The following is a 16284-nucleotide window of genomic DNA, read 5'->3' on the forward strand; positions in this document are numbered from 1 at the left end:
TAGCCCCCTGGAGTAGGAAGCAGGACGCTTCCCTAGAAGTCCTCTTCAGACTCAGGCTTGTTTTACTTTGGGAAGATACTGGCTCGAGTGTTGGTGTCAGAGCCCCGGATTTTCATGCAGTGAGGTCTGCATCTAGCTCCGGCGCCTACCAGCAGTGTGACTTGACAAGTCACGTCCCCTCCCTGAGCTTCCATCTCTGTCGAATGGAGGTAAGAATAGTCCCTAGCTGTTGTGGACCCATTTCTGTCATTTTGATGCAGGGGAGGCAAGCCCCAAAGTGGGGCTTAGCCCACTGAGTTCTTGGCTTTGCCCAGGAAAGAATTCAAGGGCAAGCCAGAGGTAGAAGAAAATGGCTTTATTGAGGAGGCAGTGTCACAGCTCCGTGACTGCTCCTGCAGAGTAGGGCTACCCCATAGGCAAAGAGTAGCAGTTCAGGGCAGTTTTGCAGTCACATTTATGCCCACCTTTAATTGTATGAAGATTAAGGGGCAGTTTATGCAGAAATTTCTAGGGAAGGGGTAGTAATCATTGAGGCCCCATCCCTGGAATTAAGTCTCCCCTCCTACCTCAATCTGTTTGGCATTCCTCCTTTCCCTTGGATCCTCCTTCTTTGAGGATCTCCTCCCCTAAACACTGGTTCGGCAAGGGCTGTCATGATTTCCATGACCTTGTCCCTCGGCCACAGGTGGACACCTGACTGGAGCCTGGCCAATCAAAAGACTTCTCTATTTTGAATCAGAACTGAGAACATGGCTGTGGGTTGGGAGGCTCAGGAGTTGTCATTGGCCACAAATCCTTCCTCATGGCAGAGTTAGAAAAGCAGAGAAAAGAGAGGCAGAGTGAGACAGAGACAGAGAGGGTGTGTCCTGGCCGTTTTTGGGTCCCTGGTTCCAGCTATGCCTGGACCCACTTGCCCTCCCCACGATTTGGAGGTTTACCCCTCTCATGGAGCCTGGGAGTTGTCTCACTGGTTGGCACTGGGTGTCTAGGGATACACTTCCTCCTAGGGACGTGGGTAGGATCGAAGGAGCTAAAGTGAGTGAAGCACATAGCCCAAAGCGTGGCTCACTGCAGGCTCGGTAGGCACGAATTCCTTTCCCTTAATGGGCACCAGGCAGGCATGGGGGTTTGGCAAGATCCCAAGAAGATGTGAGGCATCAGCACTTGTGAAATGGATGTAACTTAGCAGCCCCTGAGAGATTAGAGTCAGGTGCCTAGGGACCCCTGCAGAGTCCCATGGGGGACCAGAATGAATGCCCAAGTGAAATATTTGGTGGCCAGGAAAGGATGGAGCTGAAAAAGAAAAAAAATCGCCGCCCCATCCCTCTGTAGGAGGAGAAGTTGTTGACAGGTGCTTCCTCTGTGCCAGGTGTGTATGGAGGGGTCCCTGGAGATCCAGAGGATGGGTGCCAGGAAAGGCTTTCCGGAAGGGGGACGTTTGAGCTGGGTTTTGAAGGATGAATAAGAGCTTGCCAGACAGGGAAACGGCTTGGGGAAGGACACTGGAATATCACTATTAATCTTAATACAGACCTAATGAGTATGAGGATTTAGGTGACCTGGGTTTGAATCCTGCCGCAATTATTAATTGTACGACATTTAGCAACTTACTTGCTATTCTCTATGCTTCTGGAAATAGTTTTTTGTTTTGTTTTGTTTTTTTGGGTTGGGGGGGCTTAAATGAGACAATGTACGTAAAGCATTGAGAACAACACGCTGGCAGAAACCTATGGTTAAGCACTCAATGAATGTTTAGCTCATTATAAAAAGCCTTTACATTATCAGGTCTAATCTCTTACAATGATCATCACAGTTGCTGTTACCATTTATTAAGCCCTTAATGAATTCCAAGCACTGAGCTGAATGCTTAACATGTTTGTCTCATTTAATCCTCCCACCAACTCCAGGAGGTAGGTGAGTACTACTGTCCCCCATTTAAGTTGGAAAGACCTGTCCAATAATACACATAGCCGAACAGAGTAGAGGTTCAAACCCAGCTCTGTCTTAATATCCCACACCCTTGGCCCTAGGAAAGGGAAAGACTGGCCCCAGGACACACAGCAAGGGGCTGCAGGGCCAGGGTTTCTTTAGGGGCAGATTCAGGGGCAGTAATCGGGTTTGGGGCACTTGAGGTAAGCCTCGCTCTTTATAACAACACACCCATGCCCAACATCGGAGGAGCAGGGGTGGCTGGCGGAGGTTGCTGAGGCCCTGGCTAGGGCATCTCCAGCCCCATCTGCACCCTCGTCCACTGCAGGACTGGCCCAGGTGGGCCTGGGCTCGATGGCCCCAGGAACAAGGCTAAGGATGGGCCAGGCTGACCCCCCACCGTCAGAGACGTCTGAACCACAGCAATTCCATCTTGAATAGGGGCTGGATAAAATAAGGCTGAGACCCACTGGGCTGCATTCTCAGACAGCTAGGCATTCTAAGTCACAGGATGAGATAGGAGGTCAGCAAAAGATACAAGTCATAAAGATCTTGCTGATAAAACAGGATGTGGAAAGAAGCCGGCCAACATGTGCGGTGGCTCACACCTCACTTTGGGAGGCCGAGGCGGGTGGATCACGAGGTGAGGAGATTGAGACCACCCTGGTTAACACGGTGAAACCCTGTCTCTACTAAAAACACAAAAAAATTAGCCGGGCGTGGTGGCGGGCGCCTGTAGTCCCAGCTACTAGGGAGGCTGAGGCAGGAGAATGGCGTGAACCCGGAAGGCGGAGCTTGCAGTGAGCTGAAATCGTGCCACTGCACTCCAGCCTGGGCAACATAGCAAGACTCCGTCTCAAAAAAAAAAAAAAGAAAAAGAAGTCGGCCAAAACCCACCAAAAACAAGATGGCACGAGAGTGACCTCTGGTCGTCCTCACTGCTGCACTCCCACCAGTGCCATGACAGTTTACAAACGTCATGGCAATGTCAGTAAGTGACCCTATATGCTCTAAAAAGGGGAAGCATGAATAATCCACCCCTTGTTTAGCAGATAATCAAGAAATAACCATAAATATGGGACACCAGCAGCCCTCGGGGCTGCTCTATGGAGTAGCCTTTCTTTCTTTCTTTCCTTCCTTCCTTCCTTTTTTTTTTTTTTTTTTGAGATGGAGTCTCGCTATGTTGCCCAGGCTGGAGTGCAGCCTCCCAAAGTGCTTGCATTACGGGCGTGAACCACCGCACCCTGCCTGAGCCTCCCAAAGTGCTTGGATTACAGGCGTGAACCACCGCGCCCTGCCGGAGTAGCTATTATTTTATGCCTTTACTTTCCTAATAAACTTGTGTTCACTTTACTGCAGGGATTCACCTCTAATTCTTTCTTGCATGAGATCCAAGAACTCTCCTCTTGGGGGTCTGGATCTGGACCCCTTTCTGGTAACAACACGGATCAGCAGCGCCAGGGCGGATGGAGCTGGAGCCAGAGTCTTAGCCTCAGCCTTGAGACCCGGCGGGCCGCGCCCCAGCGCTTCCTTGGAAGGTCCCCATAGAAAATTCCAGCCTTGCGGGGCCTCCGAACGGGGTTTTTCCGACGGGGCGGGTCCGGGGACCACGGAGTGGGTGCGAAGGGGCCACCGCCCCTTCGGGGCTCCCCGCCGGCCTTGGCTCCCTGGGGACGCGCGGGAGGGCCGCGGGAGCTGGGCTCTGGACGTCCTGGCAAACAGGAAGCGAGACAAAGGCGGCTGCTTATCGGGCGCCCGCATTCCTTTCAGGTGATGCCCGTGAGGCCCGGGGAACGCGGCGGTCCTGAGGGGCTGCCAGGGGCCCCGGGGGACCTCCCCGCCGCAGTCCCTCGGCGACTCAGGGTGCCCCTGACTCCCCGCTGGCTGGAGGTGGCGGCAGGGAGGATTCCTTGCGCTCGGGGATCCCCCTCCCAGGCACAGGCTCTTGGGCTCCCAAAAAGGAAGGAGAACCAGCCTGGCATCTGTGCCCAGAGGGACGCAGTGGAGGCTCGGGAGGGGCGTGGAGGTGAAAGAATGGGCCTTATCCACTCAGTCATTCCATACACTGGAGGGTCACCCTATACCAGGGTTTCGGTGTGGGTACCAGGACCCACTAATGAAACAGACCATCCCTGCCCTCTAGGAATTTCCAGCACAATGGGGAAGGTCAATAGATCCCAGATACCTGAAATATTGGGTGAAGGGCAGAGTGCAGACGATTTGAGGGAGGGTCTAACCCACGCCAGATGGGGGTGGGGTGGCCTGGGCTCCTTGCACAGCCTCTGGCACATCAGTGGCCCTTCACAGGCACTGTCTGGGAGAAGGAACCCTGGAGCGGGACAAGGGGTGGGTGGCATGGAAGGGCATCTGGCCCGGGGAGCAGCATGAGCAAATGCCTGGCAGTTTGCATGTGTACCGGGCATTTGAGAGGCAGCAAGGAGCTGGTGACGAGGTTGGGCGGGTGGGTTCTGATGGCCTTGGAGCCAGGCTGAGGCCTGGCTTATTGTGCTGGCACTGGGAACCTGGGGAGGTAGGATGAGAAGCAGGCTCAGCTTGGCCCAAGAGCAGGGGGAGGAGAGGCCCCCCTTGTCTGGGTGGCTTGGAGAGACTGATCTACAGAGACAGAGGCTCCAGCTTCTGTGGGCTGTGCCCCCCTTGCCTGCTGGGCACTGGCACGGGTTCAGCTGATAGGAGGGCAGGGCTCCCCCTTCAGGCAGCAGCTGACTCAGCGTCTGAAAGGTGGTTCCCACGGTTCAGGTTTCTCTCTAGGGCCAAAGGCCATGCCATCCATGCCCCTCCCCCAAGTGGGTCAGTGCCCAGGGCATCGACAATTAGGGCTGAATGGCAGTTAGGATTTCCAGTCCCCCCACCCCTGTCAACCAGCAATGCCTCAGGCAGTCCCTTTCTGCTGTCTAACCACAGCCACCCCAACTTTGGCTTGACTTTCCACTCCCAGAGGTTCCATGACACTGTAGTTATCAATACTTTGGTTTTATTTCAAAACAGTGAAAAGAAAAATAAATATCTGAAGAATAAGAATACAGGGCTGGGTGCGGTGGCTCATGCCTGCAATCCCAGCACTTTGGGAGGCGGAGGCAGGTGGATCGCTTGAGCCCAGGAGTTCAAGACCAGCCTGGGCAACATAGTGAGATCCCTCTCTTTATGAAAAATACAAAAATTAGCCAGGTGTGGTGGTGCACCTGTAGTCCCAGCTACTCAGGAGGCTGAGGTGGGAGGGTCACTTGAACCCAGGAGTAGGGGGTTACAGTAAGCCCTGATGGGCCACTGCACTCCAGCCTGGGCAAGGAAGCAAAACCCTGTCTAAAAAACAAAAGAATACAGGAGTGGGGTGGGGTAGGTAGTGGGGCTGGAGACTTGGAGACTTGAGGTGTCCTGGCTTTGGTAGTCTTGAGTGGGGGGCCAGGGGCCTGGGATCTGCGGCTGTGCTCTTCCCAGGCCAGGCCCTTCCCTGTCCCCACTGGGAGGTCTGGGGGCTCCGCCAGCCTGGCCTGCCCGCGGCTCCCAGGCGGGGCGCTGCGTCAGCGGAACCCGCGCCGGGATTAGCGCCCTGGCGCCGGCCTGCGCCCCGGCTCTGTTGGGGGAGGCTGGGGTCACCGCCCCATAGGGGCCTCTTCCGCCGGCTCTCAGCCTGGATCCCAGGCCAGACCCCGCGTGGTGCCCACAGCCTCAGTGATGACCCATGTCCTCCATGCCCACGCGGCCCCAGACGCCCAGCACGAAGCTCTCGATGTCGCACTCATTGACGCCGCGCACGATGCGGAAGTGGCCTCTCTCGCCCCAGGCTGGGCCCCAGGAGTTGGCCGCAGTCTGGGAATAAGGAGGGGTGGTGAGAAGGGGAATGGGAGTGGGGCGAGGGGAAGAGGGGGCGGGGAAAGGGTCAGCGGCCTCACCCAGTATTTGAGCGTCCTTCCATCTGGCAACGTCTCCTCTCCCCATCTGTGGGCAGAGCAGCGGAAGGGGAAGGGCGCTGGGTCTACCTGCTCTCAGGAGCTCCAATCCCGGAAACCTGCCCCATCCAGCCCCCAGTTGCCTTTGGAGGGTTGGGTACACCCTTAGGGCTCAGGCAGGTCTCTGTACCTCTCTGCATCTCCCTCACTCTCACATCTGTAGGTCGGTGCACCCAGGCCCAGCATGGGAGGGGGTGGGGCACCAAGGGTACAAGTGGAGGCGAGGTGAGCAGAAGAGGAGGGAACCTGGGTCCTCCAGAGACCCACCTCCTGGGGGCCAGTTCTGTGGAACCACATATCCACCTGCCCTCCCTCACTTGGGGATCCAGGAAGGTGTAGGTGCCAAGGGCCAGAAGGAAGACACTCTGAGAATATATGAGTATCTTAGAGACCCCCAACTCCCACCGTAAAGCACATTTCACTGAGTTCACTGAAGTCAGTGACCCTGACATCTATATTCCCTAAATTGGATAGGGAAACTGAGGCCAGGGGAGCGACCTCACAGGTCACTCGGTGGGTCAGGCAGAGCTGGGACAGGTGTTGAGGTGGGGAGAGGTTGAGAAACTCTTGAGGCTCTCTTCATATTTCATTGGGGTTATTTTATCCCAATGTCAGGAAGGAACAGTTCCCAAAAAGCCTTCAGAGGCTCCCAACCTCCAGTTCGACCCAGGGCAAGTCCTTTCTCTTTCTGAGTCTCAGTTTTCCCCCTGTTGAAATGATGAGTAGTCCTGGCTCTTTAGAGAGGTTGTAAGAACCCAAGGCAGGCTCCAGAGCCCCTAGCACAAACCCTGCTGTCCCCAGCCGTCTCTGCCCACACGCCCCTCACCCTGTGATCTTGACTGAGTGGGTCCCATGTCGGCGGTATCTCTCTGGCCTCCCAAGGCTCACTGGCGTGTGGCTGTAGATGCCTCCCTTGTATAGGAAGAAGTCTTCATGCACCTCCATGAGGGCTGTGGGCAGATGTCAAGGTTGGGTCCGCTCAGCTCATTGGCACAGGCACTGGTGCCTGAGTCTATTGAGGTGTGCCCAGGCACCAGGGTCCCTCCGTACCAAAGCTCTAAGTGCTCCCTCCAGGCGCTGCCTGTGGGAGGGGAGGTCCCTTCTGTGCCATTGTGCCCAGTCTCAAGCAGGCACAAGCTTCTGGAACCAGGGTGCTGGATGAGGGGTGTTTACCTTGGACAGGGCCATTCTCCATCAGCTCCTTCATGATCTCCTTGTCCTGGAGGGCAGGGGATGGACAGACAGCATCTGTCAGGGGTGAGACTACAGGCTTTCACAACCCTCCTGCCTTGGTGCCCTCACCCAAGTGCTGACTTACATTGGAGCCGAGACGGTAGACAGGAGTGACCTGGTAGATGTCATTGTTATTAACATGGCTGTTGGGGCAGCGGGCAGTGGCCTGGCGCTTGCCCCGACCCATGGCTCGGCTGTGCATCATACAGGGCGGCGCGGGGCCAGCCTCGTCTCGCTCGCGGCCCGAGAAGGGGTAGCAGTGGTCAGACACCACCCTGCAGAGGCAGCAAGAGGGAGCAAAGGCAGAAAGACTCAGTGCATCATGGCCCAGGCCATGCCCACGGAGCCCCTCGCCCTCTTCTCTGCCCACATCCCCTGTTGCTGCATACCCTCGGCGACGCAGGAACCACCAGGCACCATCGAGACGCCCACCGCGGCAGCCCTGCTGCTGGTGGGTGTCACAAGACAGCAGGTTCTGGGGTGACAGGACAGGCGTCATGTGTCCCAGAGAATGGATTGAGACACGATCGGATGCCACAGCTGGTAGGGTGAGGCAGAGGGGCTGTCAGGAGTCTCAGGATTTGGCCTTCCTCTCCCAGGCGCCAGCCCTTGCCCTTGGCTTACCTGCTGTGGAGAAGGCCCAGGAGCCTGCACAGTTGCCCTGGTCAAGAGGCTCATGAATCAGGTTGGGCCACTTCTCAGAGGCCTCAAAGGCCGTGGGAAGCACCTCCCCTGGGTTCAGCACTGTCTGCAAGATAAAGGTTGCCCTGTCTGCCTCCTGCTCTGCCCTGGCCTGCCCCTCAGGTGCCCATTGGCACTGGAGGGCCACCAAGTCCAGGGCCTTCTGCAGTTTAATCTTGAGCCCTCCTGCTGCTGCAGGATTCCAGCTGCCTCCAACTTTGACTTGTGCTGAAGAACCAAGCACCATTTAGTGCCTCCCAGGTATCAGGTGGAGTTGACTAGTCCTGCTTCCCAGATGAGGCAGCTGAGGCCAGGCACAGGGAAGTGGCCAGGCCAGGCCGCTCAGCTTTCCATTCTCAACCCCTGCCTCTTTCCTCTGCACCTTCTGATCGGCCTCAGCTTTCTTCAGGCCTTAGCTTCAGGCCCCAAAGGGAAGGGCAGGGAAGAGGCAGTAGGGTCCCGTGACCAGGCAGGCTGCCAACACAAACAGCAGGAGGCAGAAAATAGCCAGAGGCCCAGGGGAATAAGGGCAGGGCCAGGGTCTGGTCACCCCAGGACGAAGTCTCGGCAGGGAGGGCCACTCCTGCCAGCCCCTGCCTCCCCACTGCCTGCCACTGATGGACAAATGCTCCAGCACGTGTCTCAGTCCAGGTCTGCTGAAGCTCCCCTTTGTCACCCTTTCACTTTGGACCTGGTTCCCATTCCTCTCCCAGAGGGTCCCACTGGTGGGAAGGGAGAAGCCCTCTCCTCCCTTGGGGTTTGGCTAAATCGGCATTTATTTCCGAGAACTGCTGCCCTCTGGCCAGAGCTGGAGGAGTGTCTGTCCTTCCCTTCCCAAAATACCAAGGTGACCCCCTGTCCCCCTGGGCCCTGACCCAGCTGTACTGAGACCAACAGCATTTTTCCCAGGCTGGAGAGATCAGCGGGGAGCTGATGCCAGGACCACAAAACTCAATCTGAACATCAGTTCTTCCAGTGCAGCACATCCTGTGGAAGCAGGAAACAGAGGCCCAGAGAAGGGGAGTAACTTGTCCAGGGACACACAGCCTTGTAGTAGGGGATAGTCCAGGCCCTTGGAGGAGCAGGGCACAGGGCCAGCATCCCTGAGGTTCTGAGCCATGGGGAGATGGCAGGATTGTGGGAAAGGATGAACTTACATAAATTTCATGCATGTTCATGACCAAGGAAGATGGGCGGATGGTTCCCAGGCGGTAGCGAATGCCCTCATCCAGGGTCATGCCCCAGAAGGCGCTGTGGTTCCCAGCCTGCCAGCTAAAGGAGAGGGGATGGAAGGAAGATCTGCCAAGGCTCGGGGTCCTGGGGTAGGTGCATGTAGGTGGGAGAGACGCACAGTGGCTGAGTGCACACACAATCAAATCTGGGTGTAGGAGTGGCCTGCTGGATGTGCCCCACAGCAAAGCATGTGTGTATACATGCATGTGTGTGCATGCGTGCCCACTGACGGTGCTTCTAGGGCGTCTTACCCATAGTTGCCCTGGTTGATGGCTTTGATCATGTCTGGATCCACCAGGCATGGTTCTTGGTCACACTGCCACTGCCTGTTCTCCTGGCAGGTGCTGGTGAGAAAAGGAGAGAAGGAAAGGGTAAGTGGGGGACTGGGGACCCTCTGAAGGAATATGGCCTCGGAGGTTAACATGGGCCAGGGAGTCTGTAGCAGTGACTATGGGAGAATCTCTAGGTGATCCCATCCAGCCTGGTGGCTTTAAATGTCAACGTCTAGTTCATGATTCTCAAGTTTGTATCTGTGGCCCAGATCTCTGCCTGAACTCCAGAGTCAAGGATCTCGTGGCTATTCAACATCACTACCCTGAACCGAAACATACCCTGAACCGAATTCCTGATCTGCCACACCTATTCCCCCTACAGTTCTCAGAAAATGGCAACTCCATCCTTCCTGGAGTTTGGGCCCCAAACCTGGCAGTCTCCGCTGACTTCCTCTCACATGCCGATCCAGTTCATCCGCGTATCCTGTGGGTCTACCTTAAAAACACGTCCAGAATCCGAACCACTCTCTTGTTCTCCTGCACCCGCCCCACAAGTCCGATCACCTCTCACCTGGATTCCTGCTGTGTGGCCTCCTCACTGTGGGTGCTCCCTGCATCTGCCCCTTGCCCCCCTTCCCAGGGTATTTTTAACACAGCTGCCAGAGTGACCCTGCTAAACCTAAGTCATGTCATGTCATTCTTCTGCCCAAAACCCTCCACTGGCTTCACAGCACAGAGTAAGAGCCAAAGTTTGGTGATGACAAGGCCCTGCACGATCTGTCCTCCTGTCCCCTGACCCCCTCCTCCTCCTAGTTCTGGTTCCAAGGCTCCAACTAGGCTGGCCCCTGATGGTTCACAGCAATCTGCCTGCTCCCCACCCTGCCCTCCACCTTTTTTTTTTTTTTTTTTTTTTTGAGACAGGGTCTTGCTCTGTTGCCCAGGCTGGAATGCAGTGGTGTGATCTCGGCTCACTGCAGTCTCTGCCTCCCAGGCTCAAGCGGCCCTCCCACCTCAGCCTCCTAAATAGCTGAGACTACTGGTGCGCACCACCACACCCAGCTAATTTTTGCAATTTTTGTAGAGATGGGGTTTTGCTGTGTTGCCCAGGTTGGTCTCAAATTCCTGGCCTCAAGTGATCCACCCGCCTTGGCCTTCCAAAGTGCTGAGATTACAGGTGTGAGCCACAGGCCCGGCCTGTTTATATTGCTTATACCTGTTTCCTCATAGGCTGTAAATTCCTTAAGGGCAGGTATTATTTGGTATTTTCAGTGCCTGGGAAAGCAAAACCTAGCACATAGTAAGCACTCAATGAATATTTGTTAACTGAGTCAATGACTGAGGCCATATGCTGAATTGACTAAGAGCATGGGTTCGGGAATTCAAATTCTGGGTTCCAGTCCTAGCCCACTAGCTGTATCATCCTAGGAGGATCATTCAAGCTCTGCCTCTCTCTCAATGCCTTTGCCCATAAAATAAGGATAATACAGTGGTACCACTTTCCAGGGATTCAATGACAGGCTTGTAAAGCATTTAGCACTGGGCCTGGCCCATCGTGAAGTGCTCAGAATTAATATCTACTATCACCGTTCGCATTACAGGAACCCCAGACCCCACTTCTCTGGAGCTTCAGACTCATATCCCACTGACCTTCTGACATCTCTGGATGTACAAAATGCATCTCAACCTCAAAATAGCCCGTCTGCCTCCCACAGGCCTGCTCTTCCCTAACATCTTCAACTCTGAAAATGGCACCCAATTGTTCACATCAGAGCTCCGTGTGGTCTGTGGTGTCCGCCCACATGTCCCCTATCAGCAGGGCTTGGAGATGGCACATAGAAATCCACCTACCTCTCACCCCTCCACTGTGGCCACCCTACTCCCGTCCCACATCACCTCTCACCTGGACCACGGCACTGCCTTATTCACCAAGTCCCCTACCCCTTTAGGATTCCAGGCCATTCCCTCTCTACACACCCCAAAGCCAGACAGATCTTTGAAGAACGTAAATCAGACCGTGTACTCTCTACGTGGCTTCCTGTGACTCCGAACAAAATGCAGAATCCTCAGCACAGCTGATGTGACCCACGGAACTTGACCTGTACCTCCTTGGGGTGTCTCTCCTCTACCCCAGCTCCAGCTAAAATGAGCTCAGTCACCTCCCGGCCTTCCCACGAGCCGCTCCTTCCCCCTAGGCCAGGCCTCTTCTATCCTTCTCCCTGGTCTCAGCATAAAACGTCCCTTCCTCAGAGTGGCTTTCCCACCCACTCCCTGCTCTAAACTGGGACCCCCATTATCCTCTCTTTTCCCTACAACACAGGGCAGCTTGTCAGGATACATTCATTTGCTGTCTTTCCACGCCCCTCACCTTAACTAGAAGTGGGTCAAGGACTGTGTCTGTTGCATTCCTGCTCCATCTCCTGAGCTCAGCATAGTGCCTGTCACGCAGTAGGTCTTTAATAATAGGTGCCGACTGAAGGGTTGCATTCTATGAATTCTATAATGCTTTTACAAGCTCATAACTCTGTTATTACAAGAAGCTGAACTGCCTCCTTCCAAGCTGCCTGAGGCTCCCACCTCCAATGTTGCCTTTTAAGGAGCCTCAAGGGGAGCCAAGACCCAGTATGGCTGGGCTTTCCAGCCCCAGGAGCGGCAGGGGCATTTCTGGGGAGGGCCAGAGGAGTCTGCGGGGCTGGGGAGGCTCTCCTCATCCTTCCTTTCCCCCTCTGCACACCAGGCTGTTCCTCCTCTGCACACCTAGGCAGCAGCCCCCGACTAGACTCTGGAAGCATCCTCTGATGGCTCCGACACCCTGGACGCTCCCCCACCCTCGCCCCCAGAGCCTTCAAGGGCAGCAGGGTGTTCCGTCCTTTCCTGCCATCTCCTCCTTTGCCCCCAGGGCTGCCCACACAGGTCCAGGCAGGGCCAGTGGTAGCAGGTCCCAGCATTCCAAAGGGGGCCTAAGGGGCCAGGGACAGCAGTGAGAGAGAGCATTAACCCTTCAATGTCCAGAGCCATCCTATCAGAACCTGCGGACGGGCAGGCATGTTTTATCCTTTTGAACACACACACACACACACACACAGTGCACACACACACACAGTGCACACACACACAGTGCACACACACACAGTGCACACACACACACAGTGCGCGCACACACACACACAGTGCACACACACACACCCAGTGCGCACACACACACACACACAGTGCACACACACACACAGTGCACACACACACAGTGCACACACACACAGTGCACACACACACACAGTGCACACACACAGTGCACACACACACACACACAGTGCACACACACACACAGTGCACACACACACACAGTCACGCTGCACACCCAGACATGTTCTGAAACGTCCCTCCCTCGCTGTGACCCGGGCACCCCTCACCCTAGTAAGGCAATGGAAATAGCTTATGTGCAATGCATTCCAAAAAGTTTCCTTCTCTCTGGGACCTTGTAGTCCCAGGCAAAGAGGGAGTGGGGGTGGAGTGGGTGCAGGGCCTCCTCCTCCAAGTCGCAGGCTCCCCATTATTTCTATTAAGGTGTTCAGGGTTTCCTACCCGGCCCTTCTCCACTTCCCATCTCAGACTGAATAGGGGGTACCCGTGATCCCTTCCTCCTCCTGCTGGGAATGGTGGGGAGGGGTGGGGAAGGAAAGAGGGGCCACATTTCAGGGAAGGCCCTGCTAGAGGCTGGCTGGCCGCCCGCTCAGCCATCCCTGACACTCATCCGCTCAGGGCAGCGGATGCTGCAGTCAGAGCTTTCCTTCCTGGCGCCCCCTTCTCCCTGTGACTCTGTGGTGACAGCAGGAATAGCTGGGAGGAGTGGCCCAGCCCAAACCAGGAGGGGTGGGGAAGGACTTTCAGTTCAAGGGTGACCCCTGGGCCAGGCACCCATGGCTGGCCATGCTTGAGGAATGTTGTTGGAATGATGTGAGATAAGTTGACTTGGTCAGTGTTAAAATTCCTCTGTTGCAGATGAGGAAACTGAGGTTCAGAGAAGGGAAAAGACTTCTCCCTTGCAGAAGGGGGACAGGGATAGGATTTGAACCAAGTCTGTCAGACACAGGCTCACAAAGCAAGACCTCTCTAGGCTCCAAACACTCACCAACGGTTACAGTTGTCCCAGTAGGTTCCCAAGACTGGATAGATACGACCTCCATGCATACATCCTGTTGGAAGGAAAGAGAAGAGAAGTGGAACCAGAGCCAGAGAGGATGGGCTGATTGGCCAGGTCCTCAGAGGTCAGGTACCTTGAACCTTTCCAAGCTCATATCTCTCTCTCTCTCTCTCACACACACACACACACACCAGCTCTCACTGAAATTAAAGCCAGACTATAACTGAAGACAACACACATACACACACACACACACACACCAGCTCTCTCTGAAATTAAAGCCAAACTATAACTGAAGACAACACACACACACACACACACACACACACACCAGCTCTCTCTGAAATTAAAGCCAGACTATAACTGAAGACATCACACACACACACACAACAGCTCTCACTGAAATTAAAGCCAGATTATAACTGAAGACATCACACACACACACACACACACACCAGCTCTCACTGAAATTAAAGCCAGATTATAACTGAAGACATCACACACGCACACACACACACACACACACACACACACACCAGCTCTCACTGAAAGTAAAGCCAAACTATAACTGAAGACAACACACACACACACACACACACACACACACCAGCTCTCACTGAAGTTAAAGCCAAACTATAACTGAAGACATCACACACACACACACACACAACAGCTCTCACTGAAATTAAAGCCAGATTATAACTGAAGACATCACACACACACACACACACACACACACACCAGCTTTCACTGAAATTAAAGCCAAACTATAACTGAAGATAACACACACACACACACACAACAGCTCTCACTGAAATTAAAGCCAAATTACAACTGAAGACAACACACACACACTCACACCAGTTCTCACTGAAATTAAACTATAACTGAAGACATCTCCTGCAGGGTCACACACGAACTGCTATTTGGGAAGTTCTTCAATGATTCTAACCTGGATTCCTCTTACTTTACTTGGATGCCAGCCATAACATTCCTGGGATCCTTTTCCCTTTAAATAAGTTAGGGCTTGGAGATGCGGAGTGGGAGGAGCATGGGGAAGCCAAAGCCCAGAGAAGGTAAGTGACTGCCCTAAGATAACACAGCACTCTGAGATGACAGCTCAGGTGTGCAGTCTGCCGGCCCAAGCCCCATGGAACTGTGGGAGGGAACGCAAGTGATTCTCCTATTGGACAGGGGCAAGTGCATGGAAAAGGATGATGATGAGGCTGAAAGCAGGAACAGATGTGACCCATCTCCCAGGTATGAGCAGCCATCTCGGGACAGAAGATCGTAGAATCCTCAGCAAGGGCAGAAAAATGGCTAAGATGACCCCCACTAACCCATATGTGCCTTATCAGCCCAAGAGTGAGTCAGCAGGTGCGGCCAGCACCTTCCGTGTCTGGAATAGAGACAGGATTGGGAGAAAATGTGAGAGGCTGCCCTTTCCCTGGGCCAAATTAGAATTTTAACCAAGGAGCTTCTTCCAGTCTTGCTGGAGAGAGTAAAGTTCCCAGAGGGGCAGGGAAGAGCCCCAGATTCTATAGAGCCTCCCCTGGAAATGTCAGTGCATCCATCAGCTTTGCTCCTGAGCCTTGCTGAATCTAGGGTGGACAAAGTGACCCGCCCTCCTGGCCATCTTAGTGCCCACCTTGGATCGGGGGAAAAGGGGGTGGCACGCCGAGGCAGAAGTCCCAGAAGTCAGGGCAGCAGTCGGAGACCGTGCGGTTGCAGAAGAGGTCACAGTAACAGATGGCGCCCAGGTAGGGCAGGGCACAGTCGTCGGCACGGCCGCGGCAGCACAGGTCCTGCTCCTGGCAGTACCGGCCTCCCGCGTCCCGGATGCCCCGCAGGTGCAGACCCGGTGCTAGCTCCCGGCGCACACGACCCTGCTTGGCACCCAGAGCCACGTGGCCAGCCAGCGACAGCAACAGCAGTAGCCCCAGTGGACATCGCCACATGGTGGCTCCTGGGCCCTGGGGGGCAGAGATGGCGGGCAGCAGAGACTTCCTGGCACACCAGGGATGGGTCTCCCAGCTTCCTGGAGCTGTGAGTTCAAGAGGGCCCAGCAGGGAGGGAGATCCCGATTCCTGAGTCCCCAGGAAGGACACGGGCAGAGGAGCCCCAGTGTGTGGGTCCTGGCTATAGGGGGATGGGGACTGGGCAGAAACGGAGCCCCTCCCTGACCAAGGCAGAGACCTTCAAGGATAAGGAAATGAGGGTGGTGGCATTCTTGGTGCTCCCACCCAGCACTCATCCTGTGGACCCAAGGTCTTCTCTCCTGTCCTGGGCCCCTCCGCCCTCCAGCAGCCTCCATCCCTGACCTGGGTCATTGACTTTGTGCTTTCCTGTCTCCCCCGTCTTTTGGGTCGCCCTCTCTTCTGTTCCTGTGTCCCTCCGTCCCCCTCCACTGCCCCTCTGTCTGCCATCTGTCTTGGTTCCTCTACCTGCCCCCTCTTCCTGTTTCTTCTCGTTCTACACCTTCCACCCTCCGATCAGGGGAGCGTCCCTACCTGGTAAGGGAGTGGGCTGGGGCCCAGGCTGCCCCGCGCGCCTCCGCCTCCTGGCTCTGCGACCGCCGGACGCTCAAAGTCAAGAGAGGAGCACGGGGCGGGGCGCTTTTTGTACCGCCCGCCCTCTGCACCGCCCCAGCGGGGGTGGAAGGGAGGGGCGCCTGGCTTGTACCTGGAGTAACTACCCCACAACTCAAGGGCTTGCAGAGTGGAGAAACGACAAGCACACGATTGTCCTGGCTGGGTCTCTGGTGGTGGAAACTGTTCCCTTAGGGGAACCGCAAGCAGGAAGGATTGTGGTCTCACACTGGGAAGGACTT

The 16284-nt window shown here is 55.3% G+C and overlaps 1 protein-coding gene across 2 annotated transcripts; it reads right to left on the reverse strand.

Annotated features, from left to right (window-relative positions):
* Positions 1-4904: 4904 nt before the first annotated feature.
* On the reverse strand, positions 4905-16048 carry LOC105494611 (tubulointerstitial nephritis antigen like 1). 2 transcript variants are annotated; one of them, XM_011763174.3, is made up of 12 exons: positions 15965-16048; positions 15103-15427; positions 13443-13506; positions 9296-9388; positions 8969-9083; positions 7755-7878; positions 7520-7670; positions 7216-7405; positions 7071-7116; positions 6724-6847; positions 5841-5886; positions 4905-5757 (listed from the first exon to the last, which is right to left on the reverse strand). In XM_011763174.3, the coding sequence occupies exons 2-12, from the start codon at positions 15410-15412 to the stop codon at positions 5617-5619; spliced, it is 1404 nt and encodes a 467-aa protein (XP_011761476.2). In that variant the 5' UTR covers positions 15413-15427; positions 15965-16048; the 3' UTR covers positions 4905-5616. The 2 variants fall into 2 exon arrangements, with proteins under 2 accessions (XP_011761476.2, XP_011761477.2); XM_011763175.3 differs by lacking the exon at positions 15103-15427 and having other exon boundaries at positions 15965-16041.
* Positions 16049-16284: the final 236 nt, after the last annotated feature.

The sequence above is a fragment of the Macaca nemestrina genome, chromosome 1 (genome assembly GCF_043159975.1).
Source record: "Macaca nemestrina isolate mMacNem1 chromosome 1, mMacNem.hap1, whole genome shotgun sequence".
Lineage (NCBI taxonomy): Eukaryota > Metazoa > Chordata > Mammalia > Primates > Cercopithecidae > Macaca > Macaca nemestrina.

Coding starts and splice junctions, on each gene's coding strand:
- LOC105494611 (XM_011763174.3), bottom strand. CDS start 15,412: ATGTGGCGATGTCCACTGGGGCTACTGCTGTTGCTGTCGCTGGCTGGC. Junction 7,406..7,519: donor TGGTTCCTGCGTCGCCGAGG/GTATGCAGCAAC, acceptor CTGCCTCTGCAG/GGTGGTGTCTGACCACTGCT. Junction 7,117..7,215: donor TCTACCGTCTCGGCTCCAAT/GTAAGTCAGCAC, acceptor CCTGCCCTCCAG/GACAAGGAGATCATGAAGGA.